Source organism: Lepisosteus oculatus, chromosome 7, assembly GCF_040954835.1.
Source record: "Lepisosteus oculatus isolate fLepOcu1 chromosome 7, fLepOcu1.hap2, whole genome shotgun sequence".
Classification (NCBI taxonomy): domain Eukaryota; kingdom Metazoa; phylum Chordata; class Actinopteri; order Semionotiformes; family Lepisosteidae; genus Lepisosteus; species Lepisosteus oculatus.
In genome coordinates this window covers 51,078,432-51,090,475 of record NC_090702.1, presented here as the reverse complement: position 1 = coordinate 51,090,475, position 12,044 = coordinate 51,078,432, and the positions used below count along the sequence as shown (strand labels likewise).

The following is a 12,044-nucleotide window of genomic DNA, read 5'->3' as shown; positions in this document are numbered from 1 at the left end:
AAAAGTCAAATACCAAGGCAGGCAATATTCTGCACCTATTGTCATATAGTCATTTTTCTAGGATTAGTATGGAGCTGGACAGCATGGTGGTGCAGTGGTTAGTATTGGTGCCTCGCAGCCCTGGAGCCGAGGGTTCATTTCTGGACTTGGTACTATCTGTGTGGAGTTCATATGTTCTCCCTGTGTTCGCTTGGGTTTACTCGGGGTGCACTGGTTTCCTCCCACAGTCCAAACACATCCCTTTTAGCTTAAACTGGCTTCTAGGAATATTGGCCCTGGTGTGATTGTGTGTGTGTGTGTTTGTCTGGGCTATGGTAGACTGGCATCCCATCCTCAGTGTACCCTACCTTGTGGCCAAACTGTGCTCCATCCTGACCCTGAACTGGAAGAAGCACTTAGAATATGGAGCCCATGATTGTTCAGAGAGTTCATATGACAAAGACAGTTCACCCCCTCAGAGTCTGGACACTGTATAACTTACTGTGCAATCTTGGCTGACAGTACTGCTCCCTGTAGACAGCCCCAGATGCCAGCCTGGCGCAGAAAATGCTGGGGGAGATCACTGCTTCCCACGCAAACAGAGCTCTTGTCCCAGGAACCTAGGACTCCTGGCTGGCACAGGGCACTGTCTAGTGCCTTGCTCCAGCAGGACTGTGAAGCCCTGGGACATTAAAAGTAAGAGTTAATGATCTGTACAATCTGAGAAGAAAGTACTGTAGTTGATGAAGCTAATTTCACTCTGATTATTGGAACTTATTGCAGTTGTTATCATTTTAGGTTATTGTTAATTCTTCATAGATATGGGTTTCGAAAAAACTAAGCAAAAACTAAACATTAGATTTAAGGAATATAATTAAAAAAGAAAACAAATTAATTCAGCTGAAATTTTAACACAATATTAATTTCATATAACTGCTTCTTAAAAATAAACAAGACATTTTCTTAAATATTTCAGTGAAAAACAACCCACTTAATATATCTCATATTATAAAGCGCTATATTTTACTCCATTATAAGCTTGTATACTGTACTGTACCTTTTGTTCCCACTATAAAAGTGCAGGTTTCCCAGCTCATGTAGAGCCTGGACTTTCAGAGAGTTCTGGTTATTAGCCTGGAGAAATTCTTCATTGAAAAGGAAAGGAAAATCAGTTAAGCCTTCTCCTGACATTCATCTTTAAGTGGACTTTTCTAAATAAAAGTATGACATTTAATTAATCTGTCAGAAGACATTCCAAAACTGTGTTTTTCAACTTGGGTCATTAGAGTTATGAATTTAGCAGGTTTTGCACATCTCTTTAAGATATAAACAATTCATCTGGACGATATAGGATGACCAATTTATACATTCTCCCTAGCTTTATGGTGCCAACAATATAATTTAATACAATTTAATGTATAGTCCATGCACTGCTGAAGGCTACTGTATGCTAATACATTGACAGAATTTAAAATTAGAGGGCAGAGTGTGCGCAACCATCTCATTTTAATGTTTTTGATCATTTTTGCCCAACAACACCTCAACAGATTTGTGTATTATTTGTTTTGGACAATTAAACACTGAAAACCTGTAAGATTCCATTACCCAGAATATCGGAGCATGTGTTATAGGGGGATATCCTGGTAGATAATACCTGTACTGTATACCTAAAGCCACAAAGAATTTAGCTCTGGTGAATGTTGTAATAGCTCCCTACTGTACATTAAAGAGGATCTGGACTCTCCCTGCAATGGACTTGTCACCCTATGTTCACTCGTAGCGTGGCAGACCTCCATCCAAACAGGTGGACTCACCTATGGCGTTGTTGTAAGATGTGATGACTGTAGCAAGTAGGGAGTGAGGCAGAGGACTGCTGTAGATGGTGTTCAGCTTGCTGAAGTCCTCAGAGGAGAGGTCCGGAGGGAAAGGGATGGGGACAGAGATGGTGGCCGCATTGAACTCCACCTTCCCCTGGAAATGGCTGGTGCTGTCCCTGCAGAAGTGAGGCTCCCCACCTGAAAGACAACACCACACGTGCTATCATTATAAACATAAGCAAGACGTTTGGATTAAAACACACCGCAGGTCACTGACATGCACACAGGTACTGACGCAAGCCCTGGAGATATGCTAGAAACAACTGTGAGGCTTCAGGTAAGTGCTCTGAGTGCAGGTGTCTCACCTTGTTGTGCGTGTGCCAGCAGAAGCAGGAGCAGGGTGCGGCTGTGCTGGAGTGCCCGGTGATGATAATGCCCCCTCCCCGACGTCTCTCGGAAACAGCGCAATGTGTCTGCCACATCCAAAGGCACCGACACCAGTGCCATTGCCCTGCTCCTTTCTGCAGCAGAAACAAAAATTACATCACCTGCCATTTTTTTTTATAATGGGACAATATGACTTAATTAGTGAATACAGTAAAGTCCTAGCTTGAAAACACTAAATATTTTACAAATATACTGTATATTTTATATTTATTTATGTAATATATACAATCAACTACCATGTAATGCTTTACATCACAACTGTTCTTCTAACTTTCAGATAATTCAACAACAGAGAGATCAATCAGTAAGATTGATTTTCTATGTTAAAACTGTAAAATAATTTGCAGTACATAACATTGCGCTATAGCATAGAATAAAATTTTTTGGGAAAATAAACATTAAGAAGAGATTGTTAAATGGACAAAAATCATGCAAGATGAGCCAATAGGCACTAACTACCCTTCTTCCATTCGTCAGTGATTTTCTTCTTCCTCCATTGTGAACACCACAGTCTGGCTCCCTACCTGAGAATATCTCATGCCCCCCAGGGTCGATGTGGCTGCCTGGATGGATCTCTTCTGGGAAGGTTGAGTTGATGACTAATTGCTTGCCTATGAAGTTCCTGCAGGTGATCTGAAACCCAACAGATATCTCAAAATAAGCACTACAGTACTGCTTTCCTCTCTGGAACAGTTACATGTTTCATGTCCCATATCCTGACAGCGAAGATGATTGTATGTTTGGTGTGGATTTGTAAAGACATCAGTATTTTTCACCAGGCAAGTACGATTTTATATCTATAAAATTATTGGGACTCTGTACTTGACTGTAACTAAGAGAACCTCTATAAACTCTTACCCTGAAATGAACTCTTACTCTTAAGATCCCACCGGAGCTCTTACCCTCTCTCCTGTTTCCTCCTCAGCTCTGGCGAAATGTGGCTGTGGGGGCTGGGGACCACCGAACTGGGTGACCCTCTCCAGCAGCTGTCTCTGAGCATGGACCAGGAGTGGGGTGATCAGGTGAGTGTACCGCTCACTGAGACATGCAGACCACGCGAGAGACACATAGGGATAGTCAAACAAACAGGCAGAGATAAACGGAAATAATCAGTCCTTGCACCTTTAACTTGTATTGTGTGAGTCTGCAACAAGTTACCTAGCCATGTTGTAGAAGCTTCTTTCACTAAATGGCTGGATGAGATCCTCAGATCAATGAACTACTAAAACAGCTACATGGGCCGAATAACCTCCTCTGGTATGTAGCTTTTATTATGTTTTTCACACTTTTCATTCTAAATCTCAAAGCACTTCAGAAATAGAGACGGACCCATTTCTTCCACCACTGCAGTGCAAAACCCGAATGGGTGAGAAGCAGCAGAGAAAGGAATTGAAAAGCACAGGGCGGCTCATGGCACGGAGGGGATGCTGCCTACTCACTGCGTGATGGTGTTGAAGACCATTGCCAGGTGCGCTAGGCCCTCCCATCTCCCCTGCTGGTGCAGCAGCTCCAGGGTGCGCAGAGTGAGGACACCCACCCATCGCAGGTCCACCACAGTGCCGTCATCCAGGGGCCGCGAGAAGTGTAGGCTGGAGTCTGCTCCCTCCGCGTCATCAGCCCAGGCCTGTCCACAGAGCGACAACTCAAGAACAGCACAGACCTCAGCCAAACCCGCTGTATAAAGTATGACTGGGAGAAATAAAGTAATCAGACCAACTACTGAATCCAACTCCCATCTTTAATATGAAGTCCTTTTATATAGTGCCTTTCAAGATTCATCAAGATCTTGAAACAACAAGATAAAATGTTTTATTCTCCCACTTACCCAATCATGTAAAATTTGTTTAAGTTTGAAATGGTTTACATTTATTTTTTTTCCAAATCTTTAAATTAGGCAAAGGAACAAGTAAAAGGTTGATTCCATGCTGACAAGAGAAGAAAGGAAACACACACACAGTGGTTCCTTTCTTTTCCTTTCAGCATGGAAAAAACCTTTTACTTGTTCCTTGCAGCCTACGCATGCTGACGTAGCTGCCTACTTGAACTATTTTAAATCTGGTTGCTTCGAGGTGCTTTTAACGGTCTACTGAATACACAGGTTCATACCTTCAATATTTTGAACTGCTAGCTTTGTACAGAGGGGTTTGCCGTACCTGCTGTGTGCCGGGCTCTTCCTGAAGTCTCTGGATCATGTTCAGCAGGCATTCGGAAGCGAGAAGCAGCAGAGGGGTGAGGGTAGAATATATTTGCTCCAGGGAAATGGGGAATGGGTGCTCTGTGGTGCTGCCATGCTCCAGCATGCAAATTACAGGGGTGAACTGGTCCCACAGTGTCCGGCACACCCACTGCAAACATGCCCAGTGCCATCCCCGATGTGCCAACACCTGGGCATGGACATAAAGAATATTCTCGTGGGACTGTGAAATTTGAAACCTTTACAACCTTTGGAAGAAGCTAATGTCGTGCAGTCATTTTATTTACCAATATTTAACAACATGCTTGGTGCCATATCGCACCAATGTCTGCGTGTGAGAAGATGTGTGCCCACGAGATTGACTAAGAGGGCACTGCTGTACAACTCAAGTGTACCTCTGGGTAGGAGAAGGACATGAAGATCTTACCATGGCCCTCCTGAAGTGCAGTGCTGTCTTGCCGAGAGTGTCAAGTAGCTGTGCCTGTGAGACACTGTGACGGGCGGCCTTGAGCCCCAAGGACTGACAGCTAGAGTCAGTCTCATTGGTCATCTGGGTCCTAGGAGTGTCCTGATCACTATCCATTTCACTTTCTGTTGATTCGCCTCCACCCAGACCAACATCTACACAGAAACAGGGAGAAAATTCTACTGAGCAATAATTAATCATTCTAATTGCTTGAATTTGTATAACACTTTCAATCTCATGGGATTCCAAAGTGTTCTACACTTAGGAACTGATAGCGTGATGCACAGCAGTCATTATGAGTCACCAGTGACACTATATAAGTGATCAGGCAGGGACGTGAGAAGTGAGTTCATCAAATGAACTAAGGGACCAGATTGTATTTACCAACTGTAATTAATTTAATAGAACTCTTCCAGTAGTTTCTAGAGATATGCACAAACTGGAGAATTGCTAATGGAGTGATCAATCAGGAAAAAAGGAGTAAACCTAACCAAACTACAAAGCAATCTGTTGGCAACTTTTGTCTCTTGCATCCAAACCTCCATAGACGGCCTCATCTAGCAACCCTAGCAATGCTCTAGGAACTACCTGGCAGCTCAGTCTGTCAGGGTAGACTACAATACTATTCCAAACAAGCTCCAGCAATATCTAATCAGCACAAGTTACAAGTTAGCAAGGATTCAAACTAAATTAGACGGTAGGAGGCATGAAAATAAGATTCTAAGGGACAGTCATATTGACTTAGAAAATGTGGCATCACGGTGGCGCGATGGGTAGAACTGCTGCCATACAGTGTGCCCTGTACCCAAATCCTGGGGTGAATTTGTATTTTTTTCCTGTTTTCTCTTGGGTTTCCTCCAGCTGCTCCAGTTTGCTCCCAGTCATAATTGTATGTGTTAATTGGCTTATGGGAAGACTGGCTGTGGTGTGAGTGTGTGCGTGTCTGTGTGTGCCCTGCGATAAACTGGTGTGCCTTCCAGGGTGTATCCTACCTTGCACCCGTTGCTTGCCTGGACAGGCTGCAGTGCCATATGGCTATTCCTTTTATATGCAGGAAAACGTTCAACTTCGGATATTCAGTACTATGCATTACAATTATCCCAGTCACTGAAATCCAAAAGTGGTGGAGATGAATTGAGAAAGGTACCATCTTGTCTACGTGGGACTGGTTTCTGGGGTGTTCTGGGGGCTGATATGGGGGTGTCTGGGGGCTCGAGGGCTTGTCTGCGGTGGATGACACTGCTCCATCTCACGAGTGTGCCAGCATGAGGAAGAGAGAAGAGCACAGTATCCAGCTGGCCATAGCTGCACACAGGAAAGGAAATATGTTTCAACACTATTCATCAAACTGTACTAGCAGCATACAAGAGTAGATTATTTTATTATTATTCTAAATTTGCGTGATTAAAATGATTAATACAAAAACCGATTCGCCTTTTAAAAACTTTTCTCTTAAACACCTGACAGTGGGTATGAAAAAATATCAATTTCTGAAACAAACAAACAAACAGAAGTGATTCATTTTAATGATCATTATGATATTTTCAGGATATTATTTCAGTCCGTGTGCTTCTGGGGGCTAGAGCTATTCTGTACCTGACTGTGTTACCACTCTGCCTCTGTTCCAGGTTCCTGCGGAAGAGGGTGAAGTGTGCCAGGGCCAGGGTGGCGTTCAGCTGGCAGCGCCAGGGCCATTCATCTGAACAGACCTGTCGGAGCCGCCGGCGTCGCCGGAACCCCCGAACAAGGGGTGCCAGCAGTTTCAGCAGAGTCTCTACAGGGCGACACTCCCTGTGCACATTCAGAGGGACAGAAAGGGCACAGGTGTTAGAGGAAAACACAACTGCGCGCTAGACAAGACTTCCACTAAGAGGCTGAGAGACAGAGGAACTGGTACATAAAAAAAAGATATGAATATACCAAGATATACATGAGCCAGATACCGCATACCAGAAAAAGTGAAAGTAAAGGGTGAAATTACCTTCCAAAACTGTGTCCATTTTCCCGGTATTGAGCCAATACAACTACATACATGCAGGACACCTCAAGGCTTTTTGCACTGCCTGCTACAAAGCAGTGAGAGTTCAGTGGGTGGTGATGGAAAAGAGAGAGAGATGAGCGACAGTGTGGAAAGAACGTGAGTGTGTGCTGTGGGAGTGTGGAGACCGCAACAGTGATGATGGGGTCTACGGAAGGAAAGCAAGAAAGTCTTTGACAGATATATGCAGAGTCATCAATGGGACTGTGCAATGTCAGAGAACATGATGGATAGCAGGAGCATAGAGAGCTGTACCTCACATTGCTAGGTCCCTTCGGCATAGCCAGCTGTTTGCGTTGCACAAACTCCTTCTTTTTCTTCTCACCCCAGTAGGTATTGGCTGCAGGGGCTTTGGGTTTCTACACATACACATACAGACCCATGTTAGCAGCAGCAGTCTAATCTGAGTGGGTCAAGTGGATTTACCCAAAAACGAGGACTTTTCTTGATCACGCTAGGAGGAGTAGTAAGGATAAGGATACATTAACTTAAGAAAGGTTCCAGGCTTTTAAAAATGTTTAATTTATATTACATAGGCACCAACATGATAACTAGATTCATTTATTTGGGAACAGGACTAGTTAAAAAAAATCAATGCAATGATTCCTCAGCACAGTGACATTTGTGGAGCAGCCCCTCTTGCTGAGGGGGATCGTAGCTAGCTCTGGGTGAGCTCTGGGGTTCTAATGCAGGTGGCTCTGATCGTGTTCATTGAGTGTAAACAACATTCACTTTGTGATTGGAGGACTTTCCTGTATGGTTTACAACCTTAATGTGAACCTGGCATGAGACATTTCAAATCCACAATCAGTAAATTGATTTATTTTAGGCAGCACAGAGGTTTCCACACATAGAAAGAGGCAGGGTGTTCTGATTATCATTCCTACTGAGCCTTTAATGGCTTCAGAGAACAAATATTTGGCTTCAATAGAAAATAAAGTAACATTATTTTAGCCATGAGTTGAAGACACCTGTAAAACCTTAAGTACTGTAGCTCGAGCCAAGCATCATTCAGAAACATTAAAAAACATACTAAAAATATTAAAACACAAGGTGTATAGAACCATCTCAAATTAAAATGTGGTTGATATTATGTTTATGATGATTAGATCTTGGGGTTAATGGGGCGTTTCAAGGCAAGACCGGCAGGAAGCTTTTTTGTAAGGGAAATTACCTTTTGACCCTCGAGGAAAAGAAGATGCAAGCAAGACAGATGAAAGTGTTTCTGCTCATCACCTTCTGCTCTGATTATAAAGGAAAAGAGCAGAGAGCTACTCATGGCGGTCACTGTAGTGCCCTGTCCCTCTGGCACTCACCTTGCTGTACTCCGTCACAGTGGCAGTGTACCTCTTGAGCTCCACACCGCCTCCTCCCTGTCCCCGGCTCTCACAGCCCCGAGCCTTCTTCATGCCAGTCAGTGACTCGTCACGCCTGCCAAGGGGTAGTTTTATGCACAGTGGAGATTTTCTTAAGTGGAGATTTCAAATTCATGAAATCCTCACATCGATCTCCCATCGATCTCCCTTTTTACAATCGCCTCTTCAAACAGGTACAAGCAATTTCCATATATCGGAATAAGAGCACTAACACAAACATAGCTAAAAGATCAACTGAAATAATTGTTTTAATGAACACAATTTTACAGCCAGGCATTTTACAGAAGCAGTTTGAGTGAAGTCTCTTGCTTAAGAGTACAACATTAGTGCCCCAAGTAGGACATGAACCCTCTACCTTCCAGCGGCAAGTCCAGAGCCCTATTCAGTACCCATACTGCCATCTCAAGTAGTGCCTAAATTTGTTAGGTCCGATATAATAGGTGTGTTTGTGACTGATAGCCCAGCTGGAGTTGTTCCACATTCAATTCAAGCATAAAAATGTACTTAGACCTCGTTAAATACAGATTGAGAACAGCATCTGAAATAGTAAATAGATTAACCCTAATGCTCTTTTGCCACTAGCTCATATTCCTATTAATCATTGTATTAAATTCAATGTAAACGGATTCATAGCCTTTAATTCTGGTAAACACTTTTCCTTGTGACATTATATGCAATCATTTATGTATTTGAAAAATAATTCTAATCTCCTTATTTTAAGAAATCAGTTACTTAAATCACCCAGCATTGTTTCTATGTAAACCAATTTCAGATATATTATATACAGTAGAACCGATCAAGACTAATAGACTTTTTTCATGAATAACACAATAAATGTAATTAATTATGTCATCAATATCATTAATCATGTCATTGCATCCTCCCTGCAAGCTTTGAAACCTAGAATCAACACACAAGTTACAAATAAAAGATCTGAAAAGCACAAAAAAGCAACAAAAACAAAAGGTATGATGGGAGGTGAACACTAAGTACATACTGTAGTAGTCAATGTAGCAATGGCAGGGATGGTAGATACAGTAAATGTAATTAGGTCCTTTGACAAGGTCTCTAAGTCAGTAGAGTTCATTATACTGAAGGTTTACAGTAATTAATATTTACATACTGTACAGTACCATGTGTAAAGGTAATGTAGTGTATCTTAGTGACAACATATATTGATGGAAAAAAGAAAGGCAACATTTTCTGGAATTAGAGTACTATAGTTAAAACTTATGTGTTTTCACAAAAAGTTGTCAATTTGTTTTAAGCCCTCTGACCAGCAATACAGCTTGTGCAGTGAGGTATTGCAACTTGCCAATCACACGAAAACTCGTTAGGTGCACTTTAACCCAACGATGTCCAGGTGGAACAATGCCTGATCAGGCCACCTTTAAAAAGGCCTTAATTCAAAGTTTAGGTCACTGCAAGAAAAAGGCCACATTTAGTCAGTTTTCTGTGCATTCCATAATGCCTCCAATGTCACCAGAAGCAAGGGAGAGGGCCACTGGCATGCTGCAGGCAGGCATGTCATGTGCCAGCGTTGCCAGTCACTATGGAGTAAGCCGCTCCACTACATTCAAACTGTCTACATGTTTACTTGCACATTGTCTATTGTTTGTTTGTACATTGTCTTGATGCACTGTTTGCACTTTGTTTTGTTTTTTACACTTGTTTTACAATCGAGAGACTTTCTGTAAGTAAGAATTCCATTGTACCAGTACCGGTTACATATGGCAATAAAGTTCAAGTTCAAGTTCAAGTGTCTCGACTGCAGAGAAGGTTTCAGCAGACTGGCAGGACAGATGACCATCCAAGATCCAGTCGCCCTCGAGTGACCACACCAGAGCAGGACCGACACATCAGACTGGTCCATCTAAGAGATCGTTTCAGATCTGCCATCTGTACTGCTGCTGATACTACCGGCAGACACAATGCCTGCATCAGTGACAGGACATTGGGGCTCCATGCTACTGGTTTTAGAGCAAGGCTCTCTGCTCACACCTCCTAGACGTCACATCCGACTGGCATCAGGTCCTCTTAACAGATGAGTCACTCTTCAGCCTGTTCCACCCAGACAGGAGGGCCAGAGTGTGGAGGAGGTGTTGCGCTTCTTTTTTCCATCAATAAAAATACAGTATATTGTTCCGTTTCTTTGTGTCTTCTTGGGTTTTGTACCCTATCTGTTACAGTATGTCCTGTTTACATGAGCTCACCTGTTAAGCCAGCTATTGATCTCCAGGCCCCAGTGCAGGAGCAGGTCTAGCTGATCCTCTGCCAGAGCTCTCTGCAGGAGCTGCACTGCAAATTCCAGGAACCGAGCCTTCCTCTTAAACTTCAGCACTGAGGGAACAAAGACATGTGAACTGGGGAAGACTGTCAGAACGTCCAACTGCTAAATTAGTAGGTCCGCTAGAATCAATTGCCCAAGCAATTTCCATTTTCTGTCCAGCTTTGTTCTCTTCAGGGTTAAGATTTGGTCTAAGATGCTGGTTAATAACCTAAACTACATTATATTATAGAGGTGGCTAGAATGATTATATTGGGCTTTAATTAATATTATGTGATCATTCACCTTTTCAGTTAAAATTGCTTAAATTAAGTGATTCATCTGCATAACTTTAAAGGCCAAATTTAAGAGTAGTTCTCTTTAAAAAAATGTTTAATTAAACTGAAAAAATATTAATTCACAATACTGTCTATACATTTTAGATGCACTTATTTTTAGGGAGAAAAACGTACATCCACTGACTTTTTGCTATTATTACAACATAGAGCACTAACATAGGTTAACAGTTTACGTTATTTTTTGAATCTCCATGAAACTGAAACAGAGACATATAATGCTTCTATTTTATACATTGCAAAGTAATAGTACAGGATCCCCTTGTACCTTCTTTGTAGGCAGACTTCAGCTGATAGGTGGCAATGACAGAGTACAGGACTGAGGGCTCTTCCTGGCCTGTCAGCTCTAGAACTCCTGGAGATCAATAAAGGTTATTGTAGGACAGGGTTAAAAGTCACAGAAAGTACAACATTCTTTTATAGAAAAATGAACACAAATTACACCACGAGAAGTATTTAAGAATAAAAATATAGATTTCTCCAAAATCTACTCATTGCTACTACGCTGTAGTCTAAATTGTATACATATCAATAATAGTAATATTTTTAAGAAATTATTTTTGTGCAAGCTCTTGTACAGCTGTGAAGGCAACTAACACAAGACATAGGCTTTTAGGGTCTTTTATCATTTATCCATCCCAAATTGTCCCAAAACTATATTCTAGGATATACAGTAGGTCTGACCAGTCCATGTGTAAGCTACACTGAAATACCATATGTATCAGACAAGAGCATATTTACTTAAAATAACAACATAGATTATAAAAGAGTAAGTCTGTATATTTCAAGAAATCTTATTTAAAGATGTTGAATTTCAAAAGCATATCCATCTATTCATTCATTTTCTAACTACTTAATCCAATTCAGGTTTGCGGGTGACCTTGCGGGTGGGATACACCTTGGGCAGGATGCCAGTCCATGCCAGGGTACACACAGACACAAACACAGACACGCACACACTCGCACCAGGGCCAATTTTCCCAGGAGCCAATTAACCTACCAGTATGTCTGTGGACTGTAGGAGGAACCTGGAGCACCTAGATGAAACCCACCCAAACACAGGGAGAACATACAGTACAAACTTTACACTGATAGCAAGCAAGCA

The 12,044-nt window shown here is 42.2% G+C and overlaps 1 protein-coding gene across 3 annotated transcripts in view; it reads right to left on the bottom strand.

The window, feature by feature from the left end:
- cfap54 (cilia and flagella associated protein 54) overlaps window positions 1-12,044 on the bottom strand; it is a 50,812-nt gene that overhangs the window by 18,310 nt on the left and 20,458 nt on the right. For all 3 annotated transcript variants that reach the window (XM_069192715.1, XM_069192716.1, XM_069192717.1), the window contains exons 30-44: window positions 11,208-11,294; window positions 10,531-10,657; window positions 8,258-8,372; window positions 7,197-7,300; window positions 6,500-6,694; window positions 6,051-6,208; window positions 4,865-5,058; window positions 4,397-4,627; window positions 3,683-3,867; window positions 3,146-3,281; window positions 2,768-2,876; window positions 2,162-2,317; window positions 1,794-1,994; window positions 1,037-1,124; window positions 482-661 (exon numbers count right to left, since the gene is read on the bottom strand). In XM_069192715.1, the coding sequence (XP_069048816.1) occupies window positions 482-661; window positions 1,037-1,124; window positions 1,794-1,994; window positions 2,162-2,317; window positions 2,768-2,876; window positions 3,146-3,281; window positions 3,683-3,867; window positions 4,397-4,627; window positions 4,865-5,058; window positions 6,051-6,208; window positions 6,500-6,694; window positions 7,197-7,300; window positions 8,258-8,372; window positions 10,531-10,657; window positions 11,208-11,294 (2,266 nt within the window). The remainder of the gene's footprint in view (window positions 1-481; window positions 662-1,036; window positions 1,125-1,793; window positions 1,995-2,161; window positions 2,318-2,767; window positions 2,877-3,145; window positions 3,282-3,682; window positions 3,868-4,396; window positions 4,628-4,864; window positions 5,059-6,050; window positions 6,209-6,499; window positions 6,695-7,196; window positions 7,301-8,257; window positions 8,373-10,530; window positions 10,658-11,207; window positions 11,295-12,044) is intronic.